Source organism: Dermacentor albipictus, chromosome 1 (genome assembly GCF_038994185.2).
Source record: "Dermacentor albipictus isolate Rhodes 1998 colony chromosome 1, USDA_Dalb.pri_finalv2, whole genome shotgun sequence".
In the NCBI taxonomy this organism is placed as follows: domain Eukaryota; kingdom Metazoa; phylum Arthropoda; class Arachnida; order Ixodida; family Ixodidae; genus Dermacentor; species Dermacentor albipictus.
Genome location: NC_091821.1, coordinates 302,266,908 through 302,292,163, shown reverse-complemented (window position 1 = coordinate 302,292,163; position 25,256 = coordinate 302,266,908). Strand labels below are relative to the sequence as shown.

Here is a 25,256-nt window from a genome sequence, read left to right as displayed (position 1 = left end):
CACGCCTGAGCCGACGTCGACGACACCGGCTTTTCTGCGACACGAGCTCCTTAACGCTGTCGCGTTAAAATAAAGGCTAGTATGCTTCGCATCCTGGGCTTAACCTTAGCTAAGCCACAGCCATTTTTAAGCGACGTTGTCGCATCTTTCAGGTGCGCTGGTTAGTCATCCGTACGTAGTGCTTGGGCGGAGTTCCTTTTTTAGATTAGGCTTGGTTAGGGTTCCGTACGGTCTGCGAATGTCAGCTGAGCTCGGGTTGAGTTTCAGCTGAAATTCCGGTTCGGGTTTGGGTTCAACATTCTGCTGCCTTAGGAGAGAGGTGCGCACTGTGTAAACTAGGAGCAATGAGGTCAAGAAACAGTGACCATTGCTGGCAAATAAATAGAACTAATGTGGGGGCAAACAGATGGAGAAAGAGACAGAGTGAGTGAAAAACGGAGTGGTCGTTTCTGCTAACTGTATACCGATCTTGAAGGATGCGGCTCTAGTCGAGCATAACGGGTTTCTTTCGCAGGAGGACAGTGACATTCGGTGCCACGTGCGTGAAGTGCTGCTGCCTTTTGCGGACACGTGAGTCCTTCTGCCTTTCGTACGCGTTTTTCCGCAAATATTTGTACTATAATTTTGCGGGTTTGATATATTTTCTGCTTTAAAGAGGGAGACATTTTTTTAGGAGAGCGCAAGCGAGATAACTGTTTTATCTTTCAGCAGAAAGTTATTATGGGTGGCCCATCTCAGTAAATATGTGAGAGAATCGATGATCTAACTTCATTGCTGAAGAAGTTTTCATTCCAAGTTGCACGCACGGTACACCAGCCGGTCTGTGTCATCAGCTTCATCAGATCTGCGCGCGCACTGCGGACGAAGCTCCGTGGCACCTGCACACATGTTATTGAGGAGGAGGAATAACAACCACTTCTTGTACCCATGTACTCCCGGTATGCATGCAGGCCGCTGTGGTTTGAACAACATCAACTGACGTTTTACCGCGATAGCGTAAAGGGCCCCTATAGCAGCAAATCCGGTGTCGGCGTTCCGCGTCGTTCGAACTACCCATACCCAGGCCCTCCATGTGGTGCAAGGAAGTTACTGAACTAATTGAAATTATCAAGCTAAAATACGTAGAAAGATAGTTAAGTACGACTTACACACAACCTACTCATGATAGCGTCAGATTGTGATTTGACTATACAAGAAAACATAGTTATGTTATGCGAAAACTCAAAGAAACTCCTTTTCCAGCGTTTCTACCATTCACAGATCGGTCACGACGTCCGCCATTTGCGCTCGCCGGCGCGCGAGTGTCCTGGAGGAGGCGCGCCCGGTTCCTTGCAATATCTCCAGGTGGCGCTTGTCTCCGCCGCATCATAAAGATCGCCTTTCTTCGCGACCGGGCAGCCACCTTCAACATTGGAGATATTGCTACGGAATAGTATTACCAATGACGAAGAGGCGAGCAGTAAGAAGACGACGACGACGATTGGAGGCTAGCGCGGGCTGTTGCCTCTTGGCCAAGTGCGGCGTAATACGTTGTAAATATACTTGTATATAGCTTTTCATCTGCGTCTTCTTACGTAACATATCTGGTGGAGGTGGACGTTCCCTGTACCTCGTCACGGAGCTTCGCAGTGGACGGTACGTCGAGCCTAGCTTAGTGGCTCCCGGCGATGAGAACTCGACTCAGCCGATCTTCCTCTACCATCGCAGTCAACAACTTGTACCATCGCGGACTTACAGAAAATGATTGCGCCCGACATGCCGTCCGAGCACGCTCGTGAGCTCTACCGCGCTCTGTTTTCCTACAACGATATTCTTGACTTTAACGATCGTCCTTTGGCCCAAACTACAGCTGTTAAACATCGCATTAATACCGGCGATGCCCGTCCTATTCATCGCCGCCCGTATCGAGTGTCACCGGCTGAGCGTCAAGTTATTCACGCAGAAGTTCGCAAAATGCTTGCCAAGAACATCATAGAACCGTCATGTAGTCCATGGGCGTCACCTGTTGTACTGGTAAAAAAGAAGGATGGGTCATGGCGCTTTTGCGTGGATTATCCGCACCTTAACAGGGTTACGAAAAAGGACGTGTATCCCCTACCTCGGATCGATGACGCCTTCGACTGCCTCCACGGTGCTCGCTATTTCTCCTCTATTGACCTCCGCTCCGGCTACTGGCAGATTGCCGTGGACGATCTGGACCGCCAGAAGACTGCCTTTGTAACTCCGGACGGTCTTTATCAATTTAAAGTGATGCCGTTCGGTCTATGTAACGCTCCTGCCACTTTTGAACGCATGATGGACTCCCTTCTTCACGGTTTCAAATGGTCCACATGCCTGTGCTACTTGGACGACGTTATAGTATTCTCCCCAACGTTCGCTACGCACCTCGAGCGCCTCTCGGCAGTCCTGGACGTTTTTCGTCGCGCCGGTCTGCAACTGAACGAATCGAAGTGCCAATTCGGCCGTCGCCAGATTACCGTCCTTGGGCACCTCGTTGACGCGAACGGAGTGCAACCGGACCCAGGCAAGATCCATGCTCTTACGCACTTCCCTGTTCCGAAGTGTGTCAAGGATGTGCGCAGCTTCATCGGCCTTTGTTCCTACTTCCGCCGTTTCGTGAAAAATTTCGCGGCCATAGCACGACCACTAACCGAGCTTTTGAAAAAAGACGCCCCATTCAAGTGGGGCGATAACGAGGCCTCTGCATTCTCGCATCTAATCGACGTTCTCACAATGCCTCCCGTTCTGGCCCATTTCGATCCTTCTGCACCTACCGAAGTCCGTACTGATGCCAACGGTCACGGAATTGGCGCAGTACTGGCACAACGCCAACGCGGCAACGACCGTGTTATCGCTTTCACCAGTAGGCTCGTCTCACCCTCGGAGCGCAACTATTCCGTTACTGAGCATGAGTGTCTGGCCCTAGTTTGGGCGGTTGCGAAGTTCCGCCCATACTTATATGTCCGAATCTTTTCCGTTGTCACAGACCATCACGCGCTTTGCTGGTTATGCTCACTGAAAGATCCTACAGGAAGACTTGGTCGCTGGGCCTTACGCCTCCAAGAATATTCATATACTGTCATCTACAAATCTGGCCGACTACACAAGGACGCTGACTGCCTGTCTCGTTACCCGGTAGACGAGCCTGACGACGCCGACAGTAGTACCGCCAACGGCATTTTCTATGTGTCTGCCTTCGCTAACATTGCCGATGAGCAGTACCGAGACCGATCGCTGCGAGCACTTATCGAGCGTCTGCGCTCAACACCTACCGACGCATCCGTTCGCCGATATGTCCTCCAGGGCGGCATTATGTACCGAAGGAACATCCTCCCTGACGGCTCTGATCTTCTTCTTGTCGTGCCAAAACAGCTACGACAGACTGTGCTCATTGAGATGCATGACGCACCCACTGCAGGACATCTTGGGGTAACCCGCACGTACGACCGCGTCCGCCGCCGCTTCTATTGGCCTGGTCTCGCTCGCTCCGTCCGACGCTATGTTGCTGCCTGTGATACCTGCCGGCGTCGGAAAACACCTCAGATGCTACCTGCCGGTCATCTCCAGCCGATCACCGTCCCTGTGGAACCGTTCTTTCGTGCTGGATTAGACCTCCTCGGTCCCTTTCCCACGTCATCCTCTGGGAACAAATGGGCAGCCGTCGCAACTGATTACGCCACCCGATACGCTATCACGCGGGCTCTCCCTACTAGTTGCGCCACTGACGTCGCGGACTTTCTCTTGCGTGACATTATCTTACTTCATGGCGCCCCGCGACAGCTGCTCACTGACCGTGGTCGTAACTTTCTCTCGAAAGTTATCGCCGACATTGTACGTTCCTGCTCCACTCAACACAAGCTGACTACCTCATACTATCCTCAAACCAATGGCCTGACAGAGCGGTTAAACCGTACTCTTACCGATATGCTGCCCAAGTACGTTTCCAAGGACCACCACGACTGGGACATTGCCCTTCCTTGCGTCACATTTGCTTATAATTCTTCCCGGCACGACACCGCTGGATTTTCTCCCTTTTATCTACTCTACGGTCGCGAACCGACCTTGCCCCTTGACACGGCACTTCCTCCTGCTTCGATCTCAACAAGCGAGTATGCGCGCGACGCCATCGCCCTCGCCGACCATGCACGCCAGCTTGCCCGTGCTCGACTGACGGACTCACAAACCACTCAGCAGCGTCAGTACAACGCCCGCCACCGTGACGTACAGTTTTCGCCTGGTGCGCTCGTGCTCCTGTGGTCGCCCTCTCGTCACGTCGGACTGTCAGAGAAGCTCATTTCGCGATACACAAGGCCCTACCATGTGCTGCTCCAGGTGACGCCTGTGACTTAGAAATTGCTCCTGTGGGTTCAACCTCGTCCTCTCCTCTGGCATCTAGTGATGTCGTGCATGTCAGTAGGCTCAAGGCCTACTACACTGCTTCCGAGTCCGATCTTTAGTCGCTCCGGGACGGCGCTTTTGCCGCCGGGGGTAGTGCTACGGAATAGTATTACCAATGACGAAGAGGCGAGCAGTAAGAAGACGACGACGACGATTGGAGGCTAGCGCGGGCTGTTGCCTCTTGGCCAAGTGCGGCGTAATACGTTGTAAATATACTTGTATATAGCTGTTCATCTGCGTCTTCTTACGTAACAATATCAACAGCCCTCAGATCAATCTCGTCGCTTAGGGTACACCCTAGAGTGCAGTAGTGCAGTGCTATCGCCTTTTCTTTTCAACTGTGTAATGAGGAACCTACAAAAGGAACTTAAGAAGATCCCGCTCATCCGCCATGCCATCTATGCGGACGATGTTACCATTTCGACGAGGCAAGGCAATGCCGGGGCCTTCAAACAGGCATTGCAAACAGCAGCCGACACGGCAGAAGCCTACGTGGCCTGCAACGGCCTCAAATGCTCCTCTAGCAAGCCAGAACTGTTTATTCGCGGCAAAACAACGCAGGCAATCAAAACTACGCTGCATATAGTGGTCAATAAAAAAGTAGTACCCCAGGTCGCCACCATCGGAATACTGGGGCTCTTCCTAGAGGAAAAGAACTCGTTCAAAGAAACTGTGAAGAGACTGGTGAGCACCTCTCGCCAGATAATCGGACTACTGCGACGTATCACTGGCGGCAAGTTTGGACTCCAAGAGAAAGAGGCATGCAAGCTAATCCAGGCTTAGTTCGTCTGCAAGATAGCATACACATGCCCTTTCCTTCAACTACGAAATATTCCCACCGCAAAGATCGACACTTTAAAGCGTTCAGTCTACAGAGTAGCCGCTGGACTTCCTACATGGGCAAGCGACGAAAGACTGATGCAATTAGTACTCCATAACACCGTCACCGAAATCGTGGAAGCGCAGAGAGCGGCTCAGTGGTGGAGGCTGTCATGCACTCAGCAAGGGCATGATGATCCTACAACTCCTGAACCCCCCCCTTCCCCCCCCCCCCCCCCCCCCCACATACAGGAACCACCAAGAGAGTGAAAATTCCGAGAGACATTAGGAACCAATTGGTCATTTCACCACTCCCGAAGAACATGGGAGAACACAACAAGGGACGCCGACGCGCACGCGCGGAATCCCTTAAGAAGACTATAGCATACAAACCGGCCGCGTATGTGGACGCCTCGCCTGTGGGGAACGGCACATATGCGATAGCGGCTGTGGACGGAACGGGGCGGATCCCCCGAACCGAGGAAATCGCAACGAGCTCTATCCTATAAGCGGAAGAGGCCGCCACTGCTATTGCAACCGCAGTCGCAGGGACGCTCTTCATAGTATCGGACTCAACGTCAGCGATCGAAAGCTCCAGATCGGGCCAAGTAAGCCAAACCGCGGCAGAAAAACTACAGAGGCCGGAGATAAGCATGAGGCTTCTCTGGGTCCCTAGCCACGAGAGAAACACCGGCAACGAGGCTGCCCACCTCACAGCCCGCGCAACTACTAACCGGGCCGAGGGGCAGCCTCCTCCGGAAAACCCTGACACACTGTCAGTAAGTTACGGAGATCGCCTCCGTCGGCAAAGAGCGGAACGACAGATTTACCCGCCTCCATGCGGCGGCCTAAACAGACAACAGGCCGTGACCCTGCATCGGGCTCAAACGCGCAGTGTGCTCAGCCCCAGGAGACAAGCGGTCATCCTGAAGGATGACAGCGTCTCGACATGTACGTTTTGCGGCTTAGAACAGGCTGCAGAGGCTCACATTCAATGGGGATGCGACCGCCCCCCGCCCCCAAAAGAGCTCCTGCGACTAGCCCCTCACCTGAAGAATGGGAGAAAGCGTTGAGAAAGCGTGTCGACCAAGAATCAGGAGTCCAGGCTGGCGGAATGGACGGCGACAGCTGCGGCCCCCTGGGCCCCAACCTAGCCTCCTCCCCACCACCATTACCTGGCTTCCCCTTCCCCTAGTATTTAATAAAGTTGCTTCCTCCTCCTCCTCCCCTCAATTTTCCAAAAGTAGCGCCATTCTTTCCCCCACCCCGCTCTCCCCGACGTTTCCTCTTCCGCGCCCCCTGTCGCCCCAGCCTCCTCCGCTCACCCATTGGCCAATCTGTGTCACGTGGAAGCAGGCGCCGCGCTTTTGTATATTTTTTTCTTCCAGCGCACTCCGACCGCCATTGTAAGCCCTGCTCGACGAACGCATGACGAAAGTTCGCGCTAACGGACTGATATAGAGCGCTTTAGCGAAACAAATCGAGGCGTTAGGGACGAGAACTTAATTGTGATGCTTTGCTGCTGCGCCTTCGGTTGCCGCGACCAACACAGCGACGGCAAAATGCTTCTTTCTGTACCATCCGGCGAGCGCAACGCACAAAGAAGAAAAGTGTGGATACACAGGATCGGGCGGACTGACCTCGAGGAAGTGGCAACAAACGCACGGCTTTGTGAAGTGCCACAGGACCTCACAAGCTTTTCTTTTTAGCCTAGTTCACGCCTGCCGCTTCGAAAAAGTGTATCTGTTCATAATCCGTCTGCTTTTAGCACGTTTAAGTTGAATTTTTTTGTTCGACTGGGCTTTCTGTGTTTCATGTAGTTTCGTCTTGCGGCGAAAGTGTAGGCATCTGCAGCTGGCCTGTGACATAAAAGCGACTTTATTCATGCCATGTTTTGAGCTCCACCAGAAGTTAGCATATTCTCGACGCTTTTGCAAGCTCACTATGACTTACGGATGCAGTCGTTTAGCTTCGAATGTTTTCGAAAATTGGAGGCTTGAGCAGCGGCTACTCGCACGTTTTGTGTGCAAGATTATAATGGACGAGAGATGCCGCAAAGGACCGCAGGCCCGCTGATAAGGATTAACATTTTTACTGCTTAACGTTAACATTTGTATGCGTTCGATTAAGTAAATGGGTATCGCATGTGTTATATGCACTGCATGTGAACCTACGAAATCACGTGCACATACTTTAACGCTGTCTAAACCTGAAACTCTGGTAATTACGCGCGTGTTTGAGCACACCGCGTGCATGCGTTGTGTTTCAGCAACGAACTCAGCGTGCGCATGATTTACGCTTTAAATAATGGTCGTTTTCTCTATTTTTTCCGCAATTCCAACACGAAATTCTCAAAGCCACTTACCGACTGACGAAGCAAGATCACGATTGAAAAAAACTGCTCCGCAGGGCTCGAACGAACTTTTCAGCGGATTTCCTCCGGTAGCGTGCTAGCCGTCGTGTGCTACGGCAGGGCCAGCACGGGCGACGCCACCGCCGAAACCTCGCCGAACGGAGGAGGAGGAGGGAAGTGGTTGGAGCTACTTTTGGAGATTGAGGGGCTTTACCGCATCACACCGCATCGCATCCCACTCAAGAGGCTGCGTTTCTACTAGAAAACCAGCCTTCGTGCGTGGCGTTCGCGGCCAGCATTTCCCGATAAAAATTACGCTGCAGTGAAGAGGAGGACGAAGAAGTCTGCTCTTGTGTCGACTGTGCACGCGATCAGCGTTCGTGTACTGCCGGTGCAACTAGACTGTGCCTATAGTCGGATACAACTTTAGAAAAAAGGGGAGGCCCCGCCCACATGACCGAAGCGGCGAAGTCACAGGCCGTCCGGTGCATGACGTCGGTTTTGATTGCGCGCCCATTGGTGGATGCTCGTGTGCATTCGCCTCGGAGGAGTAAACGCCCCCTTTTTTCTAAAGTTGTATCCGACTGTAGTGTCCTGTAATAAATCCTAATATTACATTTGGTGGAGGTGCTGCATTCCCCGACCTCACCCTGGAACTGCGCAGATTTATGGCGCTCTGCTCTTACTTTAGGCGTTTTGTGCGCAATTTTGCAACTATCATCGCAGCTCATATTAGAACGGTTACATACGTGCCAGTAGCCAGGAAAAGTGAGTAGCAGTCAGGCATCTTTAAATGCTATCGAGTTCCACACTTATACCGATGTCACACGTACACTTCTGTTCGCGATCAGGGCCAATCCGGATCAAGCTTGATGCGGATCAGATGTTGCTACACGGTCGTCTCCGATCGCGATCCTGCGGAATACGGATCTGGGCGATTGCGATCGGCGAATCGCGATTAGGCTTCTTGATCGCGATCGCAGGCTGACGTCTGCGCCCTCTAGCGGAGTATTACGAAAACGCTAAAAACAATAACTGAAGGCAGCTGAATAAAAAAAAAACGTGTAAAAATATTTTAACAGCAATAATAAGCTGCAAAATTGAAATGTCCAAATTTAACCATATTTAGCAAATTTGCATTTGTAACAACGAGACATTGCAGTTCTCAGTGTTGCAGATGGCCAGAAGACGCCAATTTTTCGCGCGCACTTGCACAGCTGCACCGTTCGAGGAGTTTCAACCAACTTAGTGAGGATGAACAGTGAAAGTTTCGCTGGTTTGTCGCAGCAAGTTTGCACTGTATGGTCTAATGGAGAAACAGAGGCATTGTAGATCGCTGGCAGGATCTCTTGACGGATTTGAGGCGCCAGAAGCGGAACGCAGTTATTTATAACGACATCGCTGATGCGCTGCGGCTGGAAGGATTTCGGCGATCACCTGTCTAAATCAAAGTGAAGATCAAGAACCTGACGCAGCTTTACAGGTAAGTACAACTAAAAGGTCACCATCTATTGGTTTTTGCGCGATGGAGGTTCGCCAGTGCGTTTAGAAGCTCATGGGTTTTTGAATGGCCTTTCATATCTTGAGTTGTTAAGCCACCGATATTGCAGACCCGCTGGTTCGCTCTCGCTAGTCTATTGACAGAGACATATGTCACGTTGCTCTACTTTTGCGTGTCTTAGCACTTGCATATCTTTTGTGTCTGCTATCCGTAAAGGTTAGCTGTAGCGCTAATTTGGTAAAGCCAGATCAAAGACATATAGAGGTGTTAACGTTAAATACATTCTTCTGTGCTATTTCTGTGGTGTACTTTTTCACATGATGCTTTTTTCCCCATAACACTGTGCAGGCATTACGTGAAGACAGGCCAGACAACCGGGTCCGGTTCCACCGATTGGCCTTCTTTTTAGAAAGATATACTCCTTTACGGGTACGCTACCTGTGAACGACCTCACTCATGCAGGAGGCAAGCTGCCCAAGTGAAAGTGTGGAGCGGGTATGTAGTTTTTGCTCGAACACCTGTCTCCTTATTGAAATGTAAGAGAAATTATTGTACTATAACTCTTTGTGACCGACAGTGCATAAATGTATTTTGAAATGAACCAGCGCAACAAAAATACATTTCGACCAGTTTTATTTTCAAAAAAATTTTATTCAATTTCAGCCCGGCGGGACAAGTCAAGTGTTTATATACCTATTTGCAGATTATTAATAACATGGTGTATGGCAATGGCCAGGAAAGTGAAGGCCGGGGCCAAACTGCGGTGCCGTCACCGCTCGGTGAGGCGGGCCTAAGTGATGAGCTGGAGACCGAGACACCTGGCCGTTTGGCGGATGCAGAGACAGAGTCATCGGCAACTAGGCCAAACCAGCTGCGGCACATTGCAAGAAGGAGGAGGCGCAGAAGGGTTGAAATCTGGGCCAGTTGGTACATACTTGAACGAAAAAACCAGTCAAAAACACAAGGACAAGAGGAGAGGTTCGCACCACAACGACTGGACTATCAACTGAGGTTTATTAGAATCGGTGTAGTCCCAGCAAGGCCAGCAGAGCATGCGCAACTGCGTCATCGCTAATCACATAGCATGAAAAGACAAGAAACGTTTCTATCGGGACCGACTTAGAAATTCAAATTCTTTTTCATGTAAGCGCACCGAGGTTGTACTAACGCAGTCATCACCTAATAAACTGATGTAGTACGCTTCCAAGATTTCTCGCTCTTCTTTGTCCTTGCCCCTACCAAACTCAAGGCCTCCTTCTAAAGAAGCGTGTGTGCAAAGTCTTTAGGTATGTGGATGATTTTTTAGTGCTTTTAGAGCTTTTGCCAAATGACACTCTGCCCGCAGCAGTAGACGATGTATTGACTGCTTTTAAAGCTTCTTCACGCACTCTTAATTTCACTCATGAACTTCCTAGCAATCATTCCATCAGGTTCCTAGAACTGCAACTAACATTCTTTGACGACGGGCACTTGTGCTGGATGTTTTCACCTAGGGGCAAGAAAGCTCTTTTACCATTTGGATCTGCACATTCAAAGATTGTAAAAAGAGGGATTGCAATGAATTGTTTCCGCAATGCACTTGAAAGAAGCTGTCACCACGCCATTAAAAGTAGCTTTGACGCACAATCGCAACGTTTAGAAGCCGCAGGGTTCCCTCCGCCTCTTTTGAAAGCGGTGGCTGAATCGCTGCTTCAGAGGCTAAAGAAGGAACGTACGAAGCTGGTAGATGGTGGGGCTATTGAACGTAGGAAACTTGAAGTTATGCCGTATGTGCATAAAGTGAGCCACAGTATCAAGAAAGTTGCCGCCAAGCAGGGAGTAAGTGTTGTGTTTTCTGCCCCTTGTAAGCTTTCGGGTCTGTGTTCGCGCATTTCTCGAGGCAGGGCAAGGAACCATGTTTGCACAACGCAGCATGAAAACCATTTCACGGCATGTGCTGCAGGGGTTGTTTATAAGTTCTCTCTCACGTGCGAAAGATCTTACATAAGCCAAACCGGTCGATGATTTAATGACCGCCTTCGTGAGCACCACTCCTCCCTGGGGTCAGATAACGGTGCAAACTTGCCTCGCCATTGCAATGAGTGTGGTTGTTATCCTTTGTTTAGCAGTGTGACGATTCTTGGTAGGGGCAAGGGCAAAGAAGAGCGAGAAATCTTGGAAGCGTACTACATCTGTTTATTAGGTGATGACTGCGTTAGTACAACCTCGGTGCGCTTACATGAAAAAGAATTTGAATTTCTAAGTCGGTCCCGATAGAAACGTTTCTTGTCTTTTCATGCTATGTGATTAGCGATGATGCAGTTGCGCATGCTCTGCTGGCCTTGCTGGGACTACACCGATTCTAATAAACCTCAGTTGATAGTCCAGTCGTTGCGGTGTGAACCTCTCCTCTTGTCCTTGTGTTTTTGACTGGTTTTTTCGTTCAAGGAGGAGGCGCGCTGGTGTAGCGTCAGTTTTTCAGCGCGCTCTTTCAGACAGCAGAGAATAATGCGTGAAAGTTTTGAGGCTGCTCACGCGCGGGAAAAGTAATTAAGGCAGCGTCAACTGAAGCTGCAACAAAAAATGGTTGATGCCATTACTGAATTCCTTAGCTCACATTAAATAAAAAATAAAACAATTAAAGACATAGTTCAGTACCCACTTCCAGGCCAAGGATGGCGTGCGCGTGATCAACGTGACATAGCATTCTCGACAGAAAATGTGCGTGCGCAGAGTTTTCACGATAGGAAACCCAAGCAAGGTAGATGGCCATTATGGTTGTGATACAAGATAAGCCCGAAATGGTGCAAACGCTTCCTGGCAAGAACACTATATCATGCTAATGACGCACGTGTTCATTACCCAGTGCGCAGCGATAATGAAAGGTGCGCAAGGCAGATGGCCATTATTGTTGTGGGACAAGATAAGCCCCAAAGCGTGCAAACCTTTCCTGTCAGGAATACTTGTTAACCTTGCTTTATTTTTTTTTTGAGTACTTGTCGCTGACTGCCATGTACAGCCCGACAAGCCTTCATGGCTTGGGCTGACCGGTTTTGGAATGTGTAATGTTTTCATGAAATAAAGCATTTTATTATTATTATTATTATTATTTATAATATTATTATTTCATGTCACTCTGATGACGCACATGTTCGTGGCCTGGAAGTACCCAGTGCGCAGCGATAATGAAAGGTGCGCAAGGCAGATGGCGATTATTGTTGTGGGACAAGATAAGCCCCAAAGCGTGCAAACATTTCCTGTCAGGAATACTATATCATGCTGATGACGTACATGTTGTTCATGGCCTGGATGCACCGGGAACGCACCGTTGAAGAAAGGTGCGCAAGGGAGATGGCCATTATTGTTGCAAGAAAACATAAGCCCCAAAGCGTGGAAACCTTTCCTGTCAGGAATACTATATCATGCTGATGACGTACATGTTGTTCATGGCCTGGATGCACCGGGAACGCACCGTTGAAGAAAGGTGCGCAAGGGAGATGGCCATTATCGTATTAGCGTAGCTATCTCCCCTATCTGCAAATGGTGCTTCGATCTTTTTCACCAATGCACGCAGTGTTCTCAATAAACGAACAACTTTATCATCTCGCATTGACGCATGCTCAGCTGACATAGTTTTCTTTTCAGAAACCTGGGTTTCGGCAAGAATAAGAAACTGTGACATTTTCGAATGTGAAAAAAAGCTACAACATCTACCGGCACGACCGTGATGTTCGTGCAGGCGGGGGTGTTCTAATTTCTGTGAATGATCAACTTTCTTCATCTAATGTTCCAGTATTGTCTGCTTTAGAACTTTTGTGCGTACGTATTGTTATTGATAATCGTGACTGCATTTTTTGCGCTTGCTATAGACCTCCAACAGCACCAACAACTTTCTGCGATGATTTACGTGACGTTCTCAACAATCGAACTGTTCGGTATCCTACGTGACCTTTGTTTATTCGGGGGGACCTTAATTTTCCTAATATCTTGTGGTGAAGTGATTTCGGGTTCCATACCCTGGCAAAAGTCTCACCCGAGGATGCACAATTTCTGAATATCTGTTCAGACTTAAACTTGTCACAGTTAGTAAATGAACCCACCCGTACAATTTCTACGTCATCTAACATCCTGGACCTTATTTTCACCACTGTGCCTGACCTTGTTTCTAAACTAGCTTACCTTCAAGGCGTAAGTGATCACTTGATTATTAATTTCACGTTGAAAATGCACGTATCTACCAAGAGACGATCTAAAATTATGGTTGACTATAACCGCGCTGACATACCCTCAATTACCGGTGAACTGGAAACGTTTACCAGCAACTACCTTACCAAATTTCATGAACGCTCTGTCGAAGAAAACTGGCAGCTCTACAAAAATAAATTGCTCATTGCCATTTGTTGGGCGTGTTGGCGTGTCGGGTTCTTGCGAAGCACAAAGATAAACACGTGCGAGAGATCATTGAAGCGCAGGCTATCTGGCGGAATAGAGACACGTGTGTTAGTGCCCCTTCAATCGACCTGTTAGATAAGGAAACGGCTTTTTTGGATGGATAAGATTTGGATAAGGTGGCGCCACTGTGCATGGTTTATATAGGTGTACTTCCTGAAAATCAAGTTGTTGAAGTTAGCGCATGCATTGTGTTGTCGTCTCCCTTCCGTCCTTGTTTGCTGGCGCTAAATATGCTATAAATTGCTCGACTTAATTAACCGATATGTACCTCGAAGGCAGATTCCTTATGACTCACGCTCACCTTGGTTTAATAATTCCCCTAAGCGACTACGCAACAGAAAGAAACGTATTTCTGTTGTGACAAAGCAAGCAATCTTGCCGATCGCTCGGATGCTTACCATCGTGCAGAAGCCGAGTACATTTATGCTGCTACCAATGCCAGAAAACCTATATTAATGTCACATTGCGATCCCTCTTACTAACACACGTAAATTCTGGAGTATTGTTGGCGACAAGAAAGCTGAATCCATTTATTTAGTTCATGTAGATGGCAGTGATGTTGACGAAAACCAATGTTGCGTTGTGTTAAATGAAGTGTTTACCTCATTTTTTTGTGATAACTTTGCCGATTTACCAAATATTCATGATTCCTTGTTTTGTGCTATGGATACCATAATATTTGATTGGTTGGTATTAACCGTTTGATTGATAATCAAAAGATCTCAGCTTCTGCAGGTCCTGATCTTATTAATTCAAAAATGTTAAAATGTACTGCATTATTTTCATCTATTATTCTATCTAAACTGTATACTCAGTCAGTACAGTGCCCATCGCTTCCGTCAGACTGGAAAACGGCGAGGGTGGCTCCAGTCTATAAATCAGGTAACGCAGTATGTCCCGAGAACTACCGACCCATCTCATTAACCAGCATTCCATGCAAACTCTTAGAACATGTAATATATTTTCACCTCATCGATTTTCTGGAAAGCAACTCGTTCTTCCCTCCATCTCAACACGGTTTTAGGAAAACGTTTTGATGCGATAATCAACTTCTTTGTTTCACTAACGATTTGTTTGCCGCCTTAGGTCAAGGATTCGATATTGACTGTATTTTTTTAGATTTTGCCAAAGATTTCGACACCGTATTTCATAACCTACTTATCCATAAACTTAATCAGCTTAATATTGACCCAAATTTGTTGTCTTCGATTAAACAGTTTCTTCCTAATCGAACTCAATATGTCACAACCAATAACTCTTCATCTGCTTTGTCAACAGATATATCCGGAGTGCCACAGGGCTCCGTCTTGGGGCCTCTACTCTTCTTGATTTATATTAATGATCTCCCTAACTATGTAAAGTCATCATCAATTAATCTGTTCGCAGACGATTGCGTAATATACCGAAAGATCACTAACCCTGATGATTCAGATAAACTGCAAGGAGATCTTTACAATGTATCACTCTGGTCTAAAAAAATGGCTCATGAAACTTAACGCTAACAAGTGTAAATCATTGCGCATATCACGTAAAACCAACAATAGCAATCAGTGTCGATATGTACTGAATGACACTTCATTAGCATCCGTTAGCGCCCACAAATATCTTGGCCTTCACATAACTAATGATCTTTCATGGAATATGCATACTAATTATATTACTGATAATGCTAATCGTATGTTGGGATATCTTCGTCGTAAATTTTCTACCGTTCCTTCTTCGGTAAAATTGACACTCTACAAAACCCTAGTTCGCTCAAAACTTGAATACGCATCTGCCATTTGGGATAACAATCAAGCATCACTAACCGTAAACCTTGAAGCAATTGAAAATCGAGCAGCTCGCTTTATTTGATCTAACTACTCCCGCCATTCCTGTGGTACATGTATGAAAAAAAACCCGAATCTGCCAGATCTTTCATTACGCCGCAAATTTGCTCTTCTTTGCCTATTTCACAATGTTTATCACTCTAACCAGGTGCTCAAGAATCAACTTATCACCCCACCTACCTACACTTCATCCCGTTCTGACCACAGATATAAAGTTGCCGTCCCATCCTCCCGAACGAACAAGTAGCATGATTCTTTTTTACCCCGCACAAGTGTCGACTGGAACCACCTTCCTGCTTCCATCATTCAGATCACAGATGTATCTTCATTCAAAACAGCAGTCTACCACGATATCGCTTAACGTTGCCTGCATACCATTGTCTGCCTATTACATTGCTTTGTTATGTACCACTCCTCTCTGTAGTGCCTTAGGGCCTTGAAAGTATGTATATTAAATAAATAAATAAATAAATAAATAAATAAATAAATAAATAAATAAATAAATAAATAAATAAATTATTGTGGGACAAGATAGCCCCCAAAGTGTGGAAACCTTTCCTGTCAAGAATACTACATCATGCTGATGACGCACTTGTTCATGGCCTGGAAGTACCGGGCGCGCAGCGTTAAAGAAAGGTGCGCAAGGCAGATGCCCATTATTGTTGTAGGACAAGATAAGCCCCAAAGCGTGCAAACCTTTCCTCTCAGAGGTATTATATCATGCTGATCTAGCGCATGTTGTTTATGACCTGCGAGTACCGGGCACGCAGAGCTAAAGAAAGGTGCGCAAGGCAGATGGCCAATATTGTTGTGGGACAAGATAAGCCCCAAAGCATGCACAACTTTCCTGTCAGGAATACTATCATGCTGATGACGCTCATACTGTTCATGGCCTGGAAATACCGGGCGCGCACCGTTGAAGAAAGGTGCGCAGGGGAGATGGTCATTACTGTTGTAGGACAACATAAGCCCCAAAACGTGGAACCCTTTCCTGTCAGGAATACTATATCATGCTGATGACGCAGATGATTTCCATGGCCTGCATGTACCAGGCGCGCACCGTTGAAGAAATGTGCGCCATTATTGTTGTGGGACAAGATAAGCCCCAAAGCGTGGAAACCTTTCCTGTCACGAATACTATACCAGGCTGATGATGCACATGTTCATTACCTGAAAGTAACTCGCACGCAGCACAAAAGAAAGCTGCGCAAGGCAGATGACCATTATTGTTGTGGGACAAGGTAAGCCCCAAAGCGCCCAAAGCTTTCCTGTCAGGAATACTATATCATGCTGATGACGCGCATGTTCTTCATGACCTGGAAGTACCGGGCCTGCAGCGGTAAAGAAAGGTGCGCAAGGTGGATGGCCATTATTGTGGTGGGACAAGATAAGCCCCATGCAATCTGAAATCTGCATCGCCCGCTATAAAAAAACTTGCATATCAGACATACGTTCGGCCGAAACTGGAGTACGCATCATCTGACACCCCTCGCAAGCATATCTCACCTACGAATTAGAAGCCATTCAGAATCGTGCTGCACGCTTAATCATGTGACACTACTCAAGTACAACCAGCATAACTGAACTAAAACGAACACTCGATCTTCCCAGTCTCCAATCATGTGGTATCATCTCGCGTCTCTACATGCTTCACTCTTACTACTATTGCCAAATAGCCAGACACCCTCGACTACAACCCCCGCCTAGAATCTCTCCCCGCCTCAACCACAGCTGTCCAATCGCGCACATTCAGTGCCGTACGTCTTCGATGAAGGATTCTTTTTTTCCAAATGCAATAGCGCTGTGGAACACTCTGTCCGACGGTATTGTCTCTTCCGCCAACCAGACGACTTTCCGTGAGAAACTAGCAATCCACTACACCTAGAATGGTTCCTCTCAAATGCATTTGCTTATTGACCCCTTTTAATTAATTGATAGTGATTCGTTCTCACGCATAATATGTTTTTAATAGTATTTATGTAGTATGTATTTTGTTGTAGTTTATGGTTTCTTTACAGTGATTTTGATTATAGTACTGCTTGCTCGGTTCTCTCCTGAGCGTTGTTTCCTTTTCTATTCTTCGTCTATCTTTCCTTCCTCTTTTTCCTCTTTAGGGTGATGAAGAGTTCCTCATATTTTGTTTGCCCCCGCCTTATGTAATGCCTCCGGGCCTATAAGGCTTCAATAAATGAAATGAAATGAAATGGAAAGCGTGCAAACCTTTCCTGTCAGGAATACTATATTATGCTGATGACGCGCATGTTTTTCATGACCTGGAAGTACCGGGCACGCAGCGGTAAAGAAAGTGCGCAAGACAGATGGCCATTACTGTTTTGGGACAACATAAGCCTTAAAGCGCGCTAAGTTTCTGTCAGGAATAATATATCATGCTGATGACGCACATGTTGTTTATCACCTGGAAGTACCGGGCACGCAGCTGTAAAGAAAGGTGCGCAAGGCGGATGGCCATTATTGTGGTGGGACAAGATAAGCCACAAAGCGCGCAAAGCGTTCCTGTCAGGAATACTATATCATGCTGACGACGCGCATTTTCTTCATGACCTGGAAGTACCGGGCACACACGTGTACAGAAAGGTGCGTAAGGCGGATGGCCATTATTGTATTGGGACAAGATAAGCCCCAAAGCGTGCAAACCTTTCATGTCAGTGATATTATATATCACGCTGATGACGCACATGTTCATCATCTGGAAGTACCGAGTACACAGCGGTAAAGAAAGGTGCGCAAGGCGGATGGCCATTATTGCGGTGGGACAAGATAAGTCCCAAAGCGTGCAAACCTTTCCTGTCAGGAATACTGTATTATGCTGATGACGCGCATGTTCTTCATGACCTGGAAGTACCGGGCACGCAGCGTTAACGAAAGTGCGCAAGACAGATGGCCATTATATTTTTGGGACAACATAAGCCCCAAAGAGCGCAAAGCTTTCCTGTCAGGAATACTATATCGTGCTGATGACGCACATGTTGCTTATCACCTGGAAGTACCGGGCACGCAGCTGTAAAGAAAGGTGCGCAAGGCGGATGGCGATTATTGTGGTGGGACAAAATAGGCCCCAAAGCGTGCAAACCTTTCTGTCAGGAATATTGTATCACGCTGATGACGCACATGTTGTTCATGACTTGGAAGTACTGGTCACGCAGAGGTAAAGAAAGGTGCGCCAAACAGAAGGGCATAATTGTTGTGGGGCAAGATAAGCCCCAAAGCGTGCAAACCTTTCTTGTCAGGAATACTATATCATGCTGATGACGCACATGTTGCTCATCGCCTGGAAGTACCGGGCACGCAGCGGTAAAGAAAGGTGCGCAAGGCGGATGGCCATTATTGTTGTGGGACAAGATAAGCCCCAAAGGGTACAAAGCTTTCTTGTCAGGAATAGTATATCACGCTGATGACCCGCATGTTCTTCATGACGCGCACGTTCTTCATGACCTGGAAGTACCGGGCACGCAGCGGTAAAGAAAGTGCGCAAGACGCATGTCCATTATTGTTGTGGGACAAGATAAGCCACAAAGCGTGCAAAGCCTATCTGTCAGGAATACTATATCATGCTGATGGCGCACATGTTGTTCATCGCCTGGAAGGACTGGGCACGCAGCGGTAAAGAATGCTGCGCAAGGCGGATGACCATTATTGTGGTGGGACAAGATAAGCCCCAAAGCGCACAAAGCTTTCCTGTCAGGAATATTATTTCATGCTGATGAAGCGCATGTTGTTCATGACCTGGAAGTACCGGGCACGCAGCGGTAGAGAATGGTGCGCAAGACAGATGACCATTATTGTTCCTGGAGAAGGTAAGCCCCAAAGCGCGGAAAGCTTTGCTGTCAGGAATACGATATCATGCTGATGACGCGCATGTTCTTCAAGACATGGAAGTACCGGGCATGCAGCGGTAAAGAAAGGTGCGCAAGACAGATGGCCTTTATTGTTGTGGGACTAGATAAGCCCCAAAGCGCGCAACTTTCCTGTCAGGAATACTATATCTTGCTGATGACGCACATGTTTCCATCACCTGGAAGTACCGGGCACGTAGCGGCAAAGAAAGGTGCGCAAGGCGGATGACCATTATTGTGGTGGTACAAGAAAATCCCCAAAGCGCACCAAGCTTTCCTGTCAGGAATACTATATCATGCTGATGACGCGCATGCTCTTCCTGACCGGGAAGGACCGGGCACGCAGCGTTAAACAATGTGAGCATGACAGATGGCCAATATTGTTGTGGGCCAAGAAAAACCACAAAGCGCGCTAAGCTTTCCTCTCAGGAATACTATATCAGGCTGATGACACACATGTTTTTCATCACCTGGAAGTAGGGCACGCAGCGGTAAAGAAAGGTGCGCTAGGCGGATGACCATTATTGTGGTGGGACAAAATAAGCCCCTAAGCGCACAAAGCTTTCCTGTCAGGAATACTATATCATGCTGATGACGCGCATGTTCTTCATGACGCGCATGGTATTCATGACCTGGAAGTACCGGGCACGCAGCGGTAAAGAAAGTGCGCAAGACAGATGGCCATTATTGTTTTGGGACAAGATAAGTCTTAGAGCGCGCGAAGCTTTCCTATCAGGAGTACTATATCATGCTGATTACGCACATGTTGTTTATGAGCTGGAAGTACCGGGCACGCAGCTGTAAAGAAAGGTGCGCAAGGCGAATGGCCATTATTGTGCTGGGACAAGATAAGCCCCATAACGTGGAAACCTTTCCTGTCAGGAATACTATATCACGCTGATGACGCACATGTTGTTCATCACCTGGAAGTACCGAGCAAGCAGCGGTAAAGGTGGGCAAGGTTGATGGCCATTATTGTGGTGGGACTACATAAGCCTTAAAGCGTGCAAACCTTTCCTGTCAGGAATACTACAACATGGTGATGACGCGCATTTTCTTCGTGACCTGGAAGTACCGGGCACGCAGCGGTAAAGAAAGGTGCGCAAGACAGATGGCCATAATTGTTGTGGGACAAGATAAGTCCCAAAGCGCGCAAACCTGTCCTATCAGGAGTGCTGTGTCATGCTGATGACGCGCATGTTCTTCATGACCTGGGAGTACCAGGCACGCAGCGGTAAAGATGGGTGCGCAAGACAGATCGCTATTATTGTTGTGGGACAAGATAAGTCCCAAAGCGCGCAAACCTGTCCTATCAGGAGTGCTGTGTCATGCTGATGACGCGCATGTTCTTCATGACCTGGGAGTACCAGGCACGCAGCGGTAAAGATGGGTGCGCAAGACAGATCGCTATTATTGTTGTGGGACAAGATAGGCCCCAAAGCGCGGAAAGTTTTCCTGTCAGGAATACTACATCATGCTGATGACACACATCTTGTTCATCGCCTGGAAGTACCGGGCACGCAGCGGTTAACAAAGGTGCGCAAAGCGAGTGGCCATTATTGTGGTGGGACAAGATAAGCCCCAAGGCGCGCAATGCTTTCCTGTCAGAAATATTACATCTTGCTGATGACGCGCATGTTCTTTTGGACCTGGAAGTACCGGGCACGCAGCGGTAGGGAATGGTGCGCAAGACAGATGACCATTATTGTTGTGGTACAAGATAAGGCCCAAAGCGGGCAAAGATTTCCTGTGAGGAATACTGTATCATGCTGATGACGCACATGTTGCTTATCACATGGAAGAACCCGGCACGCAGCGGTAAATAAAGGTGCTCAAGGCGGATGGCCATCATTGTTGTGGGACATGTAAGCCCCAAAGCGTGCAAACCTTTCCTGACAGGAATACTATATCATGCTGATAACGCGCATGTTGTTCATGACCTGAAAGTACCGGGCACCCAGAGGTAAATAAAGGTGCGCAGGACAGATGGCCATTGTTGTTGTGGGACGAGATAAGCGACAAAGCATGCAAGCTTTTTAAAGAGTGATATCCGGAATGTTGTTTGTGCGGCGTGGTGATCAAACGCCGACTGTCGTCAACTGCCGCTCCGCTGCGCGAAAGATCTATCGAGGTTTACTTCGTCGATGAAGTTCCTTCCGGTGGCGGAGAAGATCATCGTTTGGCTGATAATTGCTAGTGGCCATAAGCAGCGTCCTTGCCGCCAAACAGGTTATGCAAATTTTGCGTGGAAGACAATACCTTAGCGTCCATGTAATGCGCCTCAATTATGGCGGAATGCAGCGGTCATGTGATGCGCCACTGCCGTCAATTACGGCTCCTTTATGAGGGCCTTTGAAAGTATTTTCGCAAGAATTCTGCTACCGCGCAGAAAGGAAACTGATGGCCCAACAGAGGTGCGCTTCACCTGGCGCAAGGGTATGAGCTCTTCCCTGAAATATGGGACTGTAAAATGAATGGCCTTGTCACCTGCCTCTGTGCCCATTGAAAAGGATGACAGTGGCGCCTGTCACGTGATTTTGCGCCGTGCCCCTCACTCACCAGAGGTGCGATGACGGCTTTATTGTAACATTGGGGCTCTTTATAAGCGGCCCCTCCTTGTACGTTTTAACCTCTGTCTCTCTGCTCATCTCGATATTTTTCACTCATGTGGTAGATATATTGTGTAAGTATTTGTAAAGGCAACGTCTTCGTCTCTGCCCGGCCACGTGGTCTCCATTGACCGTCAATCTTGGTCTCCCAGCACACGCTAACGTCAGACGGCAAGCCCGAAGAGCGACAACACGTAACGGCCGCCAACGGCGCGAAATAGCGACGAGCTAAGAAAATATTTAAAACGCCGTATTCCCTTGATCGTCCTAACCAGCGTGACTGCATGCATATAGGGACGCCGTAGTGGCCTCTCTCCAGGGCTAGCATCTTCTCTTTGCTCATGGAATAGTTCATTAGTAGTAGTGCATTACGAAGCGATTGTCGTGGCTTTATTGTCTTGCCGTGCCCACGGAAGTGCGTTGACCTTGCCTATGAATGTCTCCTTGTCTGCGACTTGCTTCTCTACGTAAACAATCAAGAAATCCAGGTCGGACACAGAAAGAAATGTATCAAAAGTCGCTTGAGGCTCAAACTTTAATCCGCAACGATATTTCAGAAATCAAAGTCCAACTAAGTAATGTCGAAACATTCTTGAACAGATGATCACTCAAATTGACAAAAGGCTGTCTGAGCCTTCTCCGGCTGAAGATGGTCAAGGTCAAACTACCATAAAGTCTACAAAACACGTTATTTGCTTCCACACAAAGAAACTTGCTGATCTGGAGGGCAGAAATAAGCGATCAAACTTAATTATTCACTGTATTTCTGAATGCGCCGGAAGGTAACAGAAGCGCTTCTGTAGGGAAATGTTACAGAATTAAGGAGGAAAAAGCTAAATGTACAGTGCGAATTAAAAAAAAAAAGACGACGAGAATGTTTTCTCACGCAGTTTTAAAGTTTTCCGTAAGCATCCGTCTTCCAGGGTAGCGCTTTCAAAGACTACTCACGTGCAGCCGATGCATTCAGTATAGAACATTTGGAAACGTGCCTTACCGATTTTACCGACAATGATGTGGGCGCATTTTCGCGTCATTTCAAAGATAACATGTGGCATTAAAGTATAGACAATGTAATCTATATCGTAGGCAGACGCTTTGGATGACGCGTCAAATGATCTACTTGAAGCTAAAGATAAGGAACCGGCGCATGCATGTCGGTTATCTAAACGAACTAAAAGAAAATCTTGCACTCTTCAAAAGAACACTGTTTTCATACAGCGCTGCCAAACTTAATAGCAAAAAAAATTATGGCGTTTTACGTGCCAAAACCACTTTCTGATTATGAGGCACGCTGTAGTGGAGGACTCCGGAAATTTCGACCACCTGGGGTTCTTTAACGTGCACCTAAATCTAAGTGCATGAGTGTTTTCGCATTTCGCCCCCATCGAAATGCGGCCGCCGTGGCCGGGATTCGATCCCGCGGCCTCGTGCTCACGCGGACGCCGGCTCGAGGCGACAAGACGCGCGACGGAACGGCTCCGTTGAAATCACCTGAAACACCAGAAATATCAACAGCATTGGTGCCATTTTCGGCACAAAGCAACGCGTAGTGGACCGGCACCTCAGGAGGCAATTTGGGGTGAGTTGAATGTTTTTTCAAAGCTCTACGGCTGCTCCTCCGTAGACTACGTGTAAAGGAGTAGCCAACCCTAACCGCCGGAGCCTCGCCGGCGGCTGGGCACGTCGACGCCTGATGCGTCATGGACGAAGAGGCAGCCATGGAACCGCACGATCAAAACGGTGAGGACGAATTTATTACTATTCCAACCGTGATACGCCACGCCAAGCCCAAGATCGTCATTCTGCGGCTGGGGACTAAAATCAACTTAAGAGAAGCCATGCCCTACCATGTGAGCGCTGCCATCACGGCAGCAGCTGGACTTACCACAACCAAATCTCGGGACGTCACTACCCAAGTTAGACAGCTGCAGAACCTTGTAGTTGAGGAAAGCCGGCGGGAGTCTGCGACGCAGAAGCTCGCCGCACTCAAGATGTTGCAGTTCGGAGGGGAACAACACGAAATAACAGCATACGTGGCGCATGAGCTGGATAACGCTAGGGGTGTAGTTAAAGGGCTCCGACTTGACGTCCCGGACGACGAACTGACAACAGTCATAGCTCTTGAAGATCGGGAACTTCTTGTAGTGAGAAGACTGGGCCGATCAACAGCTATACTCATCACTGTCAAGGGACCAGAGCTACCCAAGAGAGCCCTTCTTGGGAGATCAGTCACCAAAATACAACCATTCCGTTCCAAGGCGGTCCAGTGTACAACATGCTTCACCATTAGGCACCGAGCCGACGTCTGCCTCAACGCGCGGAATTTTGTGCGGTGTGAACAACGCGGGCTTCAATTCCCACCGGACCAAAGACCGGACAGAACACTGCACGAGTGCGAAATGAAGTGTGCGAACTGCGGCGGGCCTCATGGGGCAAGAGATCCCGATTGTCCAACGAAACAACAAGCAGACCGCATGGCCAGATTGGCGGCCGAAAAACGCAAGCAACACACGTCAAGGAAAGAAAACACGAGCAATCGACACCCGAAAGCATACCGCAATAAGCCACCACCTAAAAACGACACCAACTGCCCATCGCTGAAGACACAGAATCGCTTTGACTGCCTAAGGGAAGCATCACCTGAGAACGTGCTGAGGCGCTCCGGAAACTACGGCAGCCTACCTGACCTAAGTAGGCGACAACCACACAAGGGCACTACAACATCAACGAACAACGCCAAGAACAAGGCAAACAAGAAACCTCAACAAGGCAGTGCAGAAGTCAAAGGAGCATGGAGGTCACGGGCAGAGGTAAGTCCACCAGCTCCCACTCCTCAGGGCCGTACTGACGATAAAAACAAAACTAATCCTCCCCATAACCCCACTCAGTCACATGCAAGACAAGAATCATGGTCAGGAAAGCTGCATACAGGAACACAGCGAAACCCAACCCACGAAACAACCAATGACAGCACGCTTGCCTACATTCTCAATGAAATAGCAGAAATTCGAAAAGAACAAGTAGATTTGAAAAAAGATGGAGAACGCGACAGAATAGCAGCGGAAATGCAAAAACAACTCGTTGCTATTACACAACAACTTGCCGCGCTAACGCAAAGCGTGGGAACTTTACAACGAACCTTTAGAAAACGACTTCCCGCCAGGGAGGAAGCGCACCCCTATAAACAACGCCATTCTAGCAGTTATGGAGATTAATGACAGCAAACGTAACTCACTACACGAAACGGCTGTTACCGTATGGCAATGGAGTTGTAGAGGAATACGCCGTAAAAAGAACTCTCTAATATAATACTTCACACACACTGCGCATAAGCCGGACGTAATAACTATACAGGAGACCAATGCACCGATCTCCCTACCGGGTTACACGGCCTACCAAAATCCAAGTATTACACACCGGTCCCGAAGGCGAACCAATGATGATCCGATTAGTTATCCTACA

The 25,256-nt window shown here is 48.2% G+C and overlaps 1 protein-coding gene across 4 annotated transcripts in view; it reads left to right on the top strand.

The window, feature by feature from the left end:
* The window catches only part of LOC135920894 (retinol dehydrogenase 12-like), a 271,490-nt gene that overhangs the window by 68,894 nt on the left and 177,340 nt on the right, over window positions 1–25,256 (top strand). For all 4 annotated transcript variants that reach the window (XM_065455154.1, XM_065455152.1, XM_070531485.1 and 1 more), the window contains one exon: window positions 515–570. In XM_065455154.1, coding sequence (XP_065311226.1) covers window positions 515–570 — 56 coding nt within the window. The remainder of the gene's footprint in view (window positions 1–514; window positions 571–25,256) is intronic.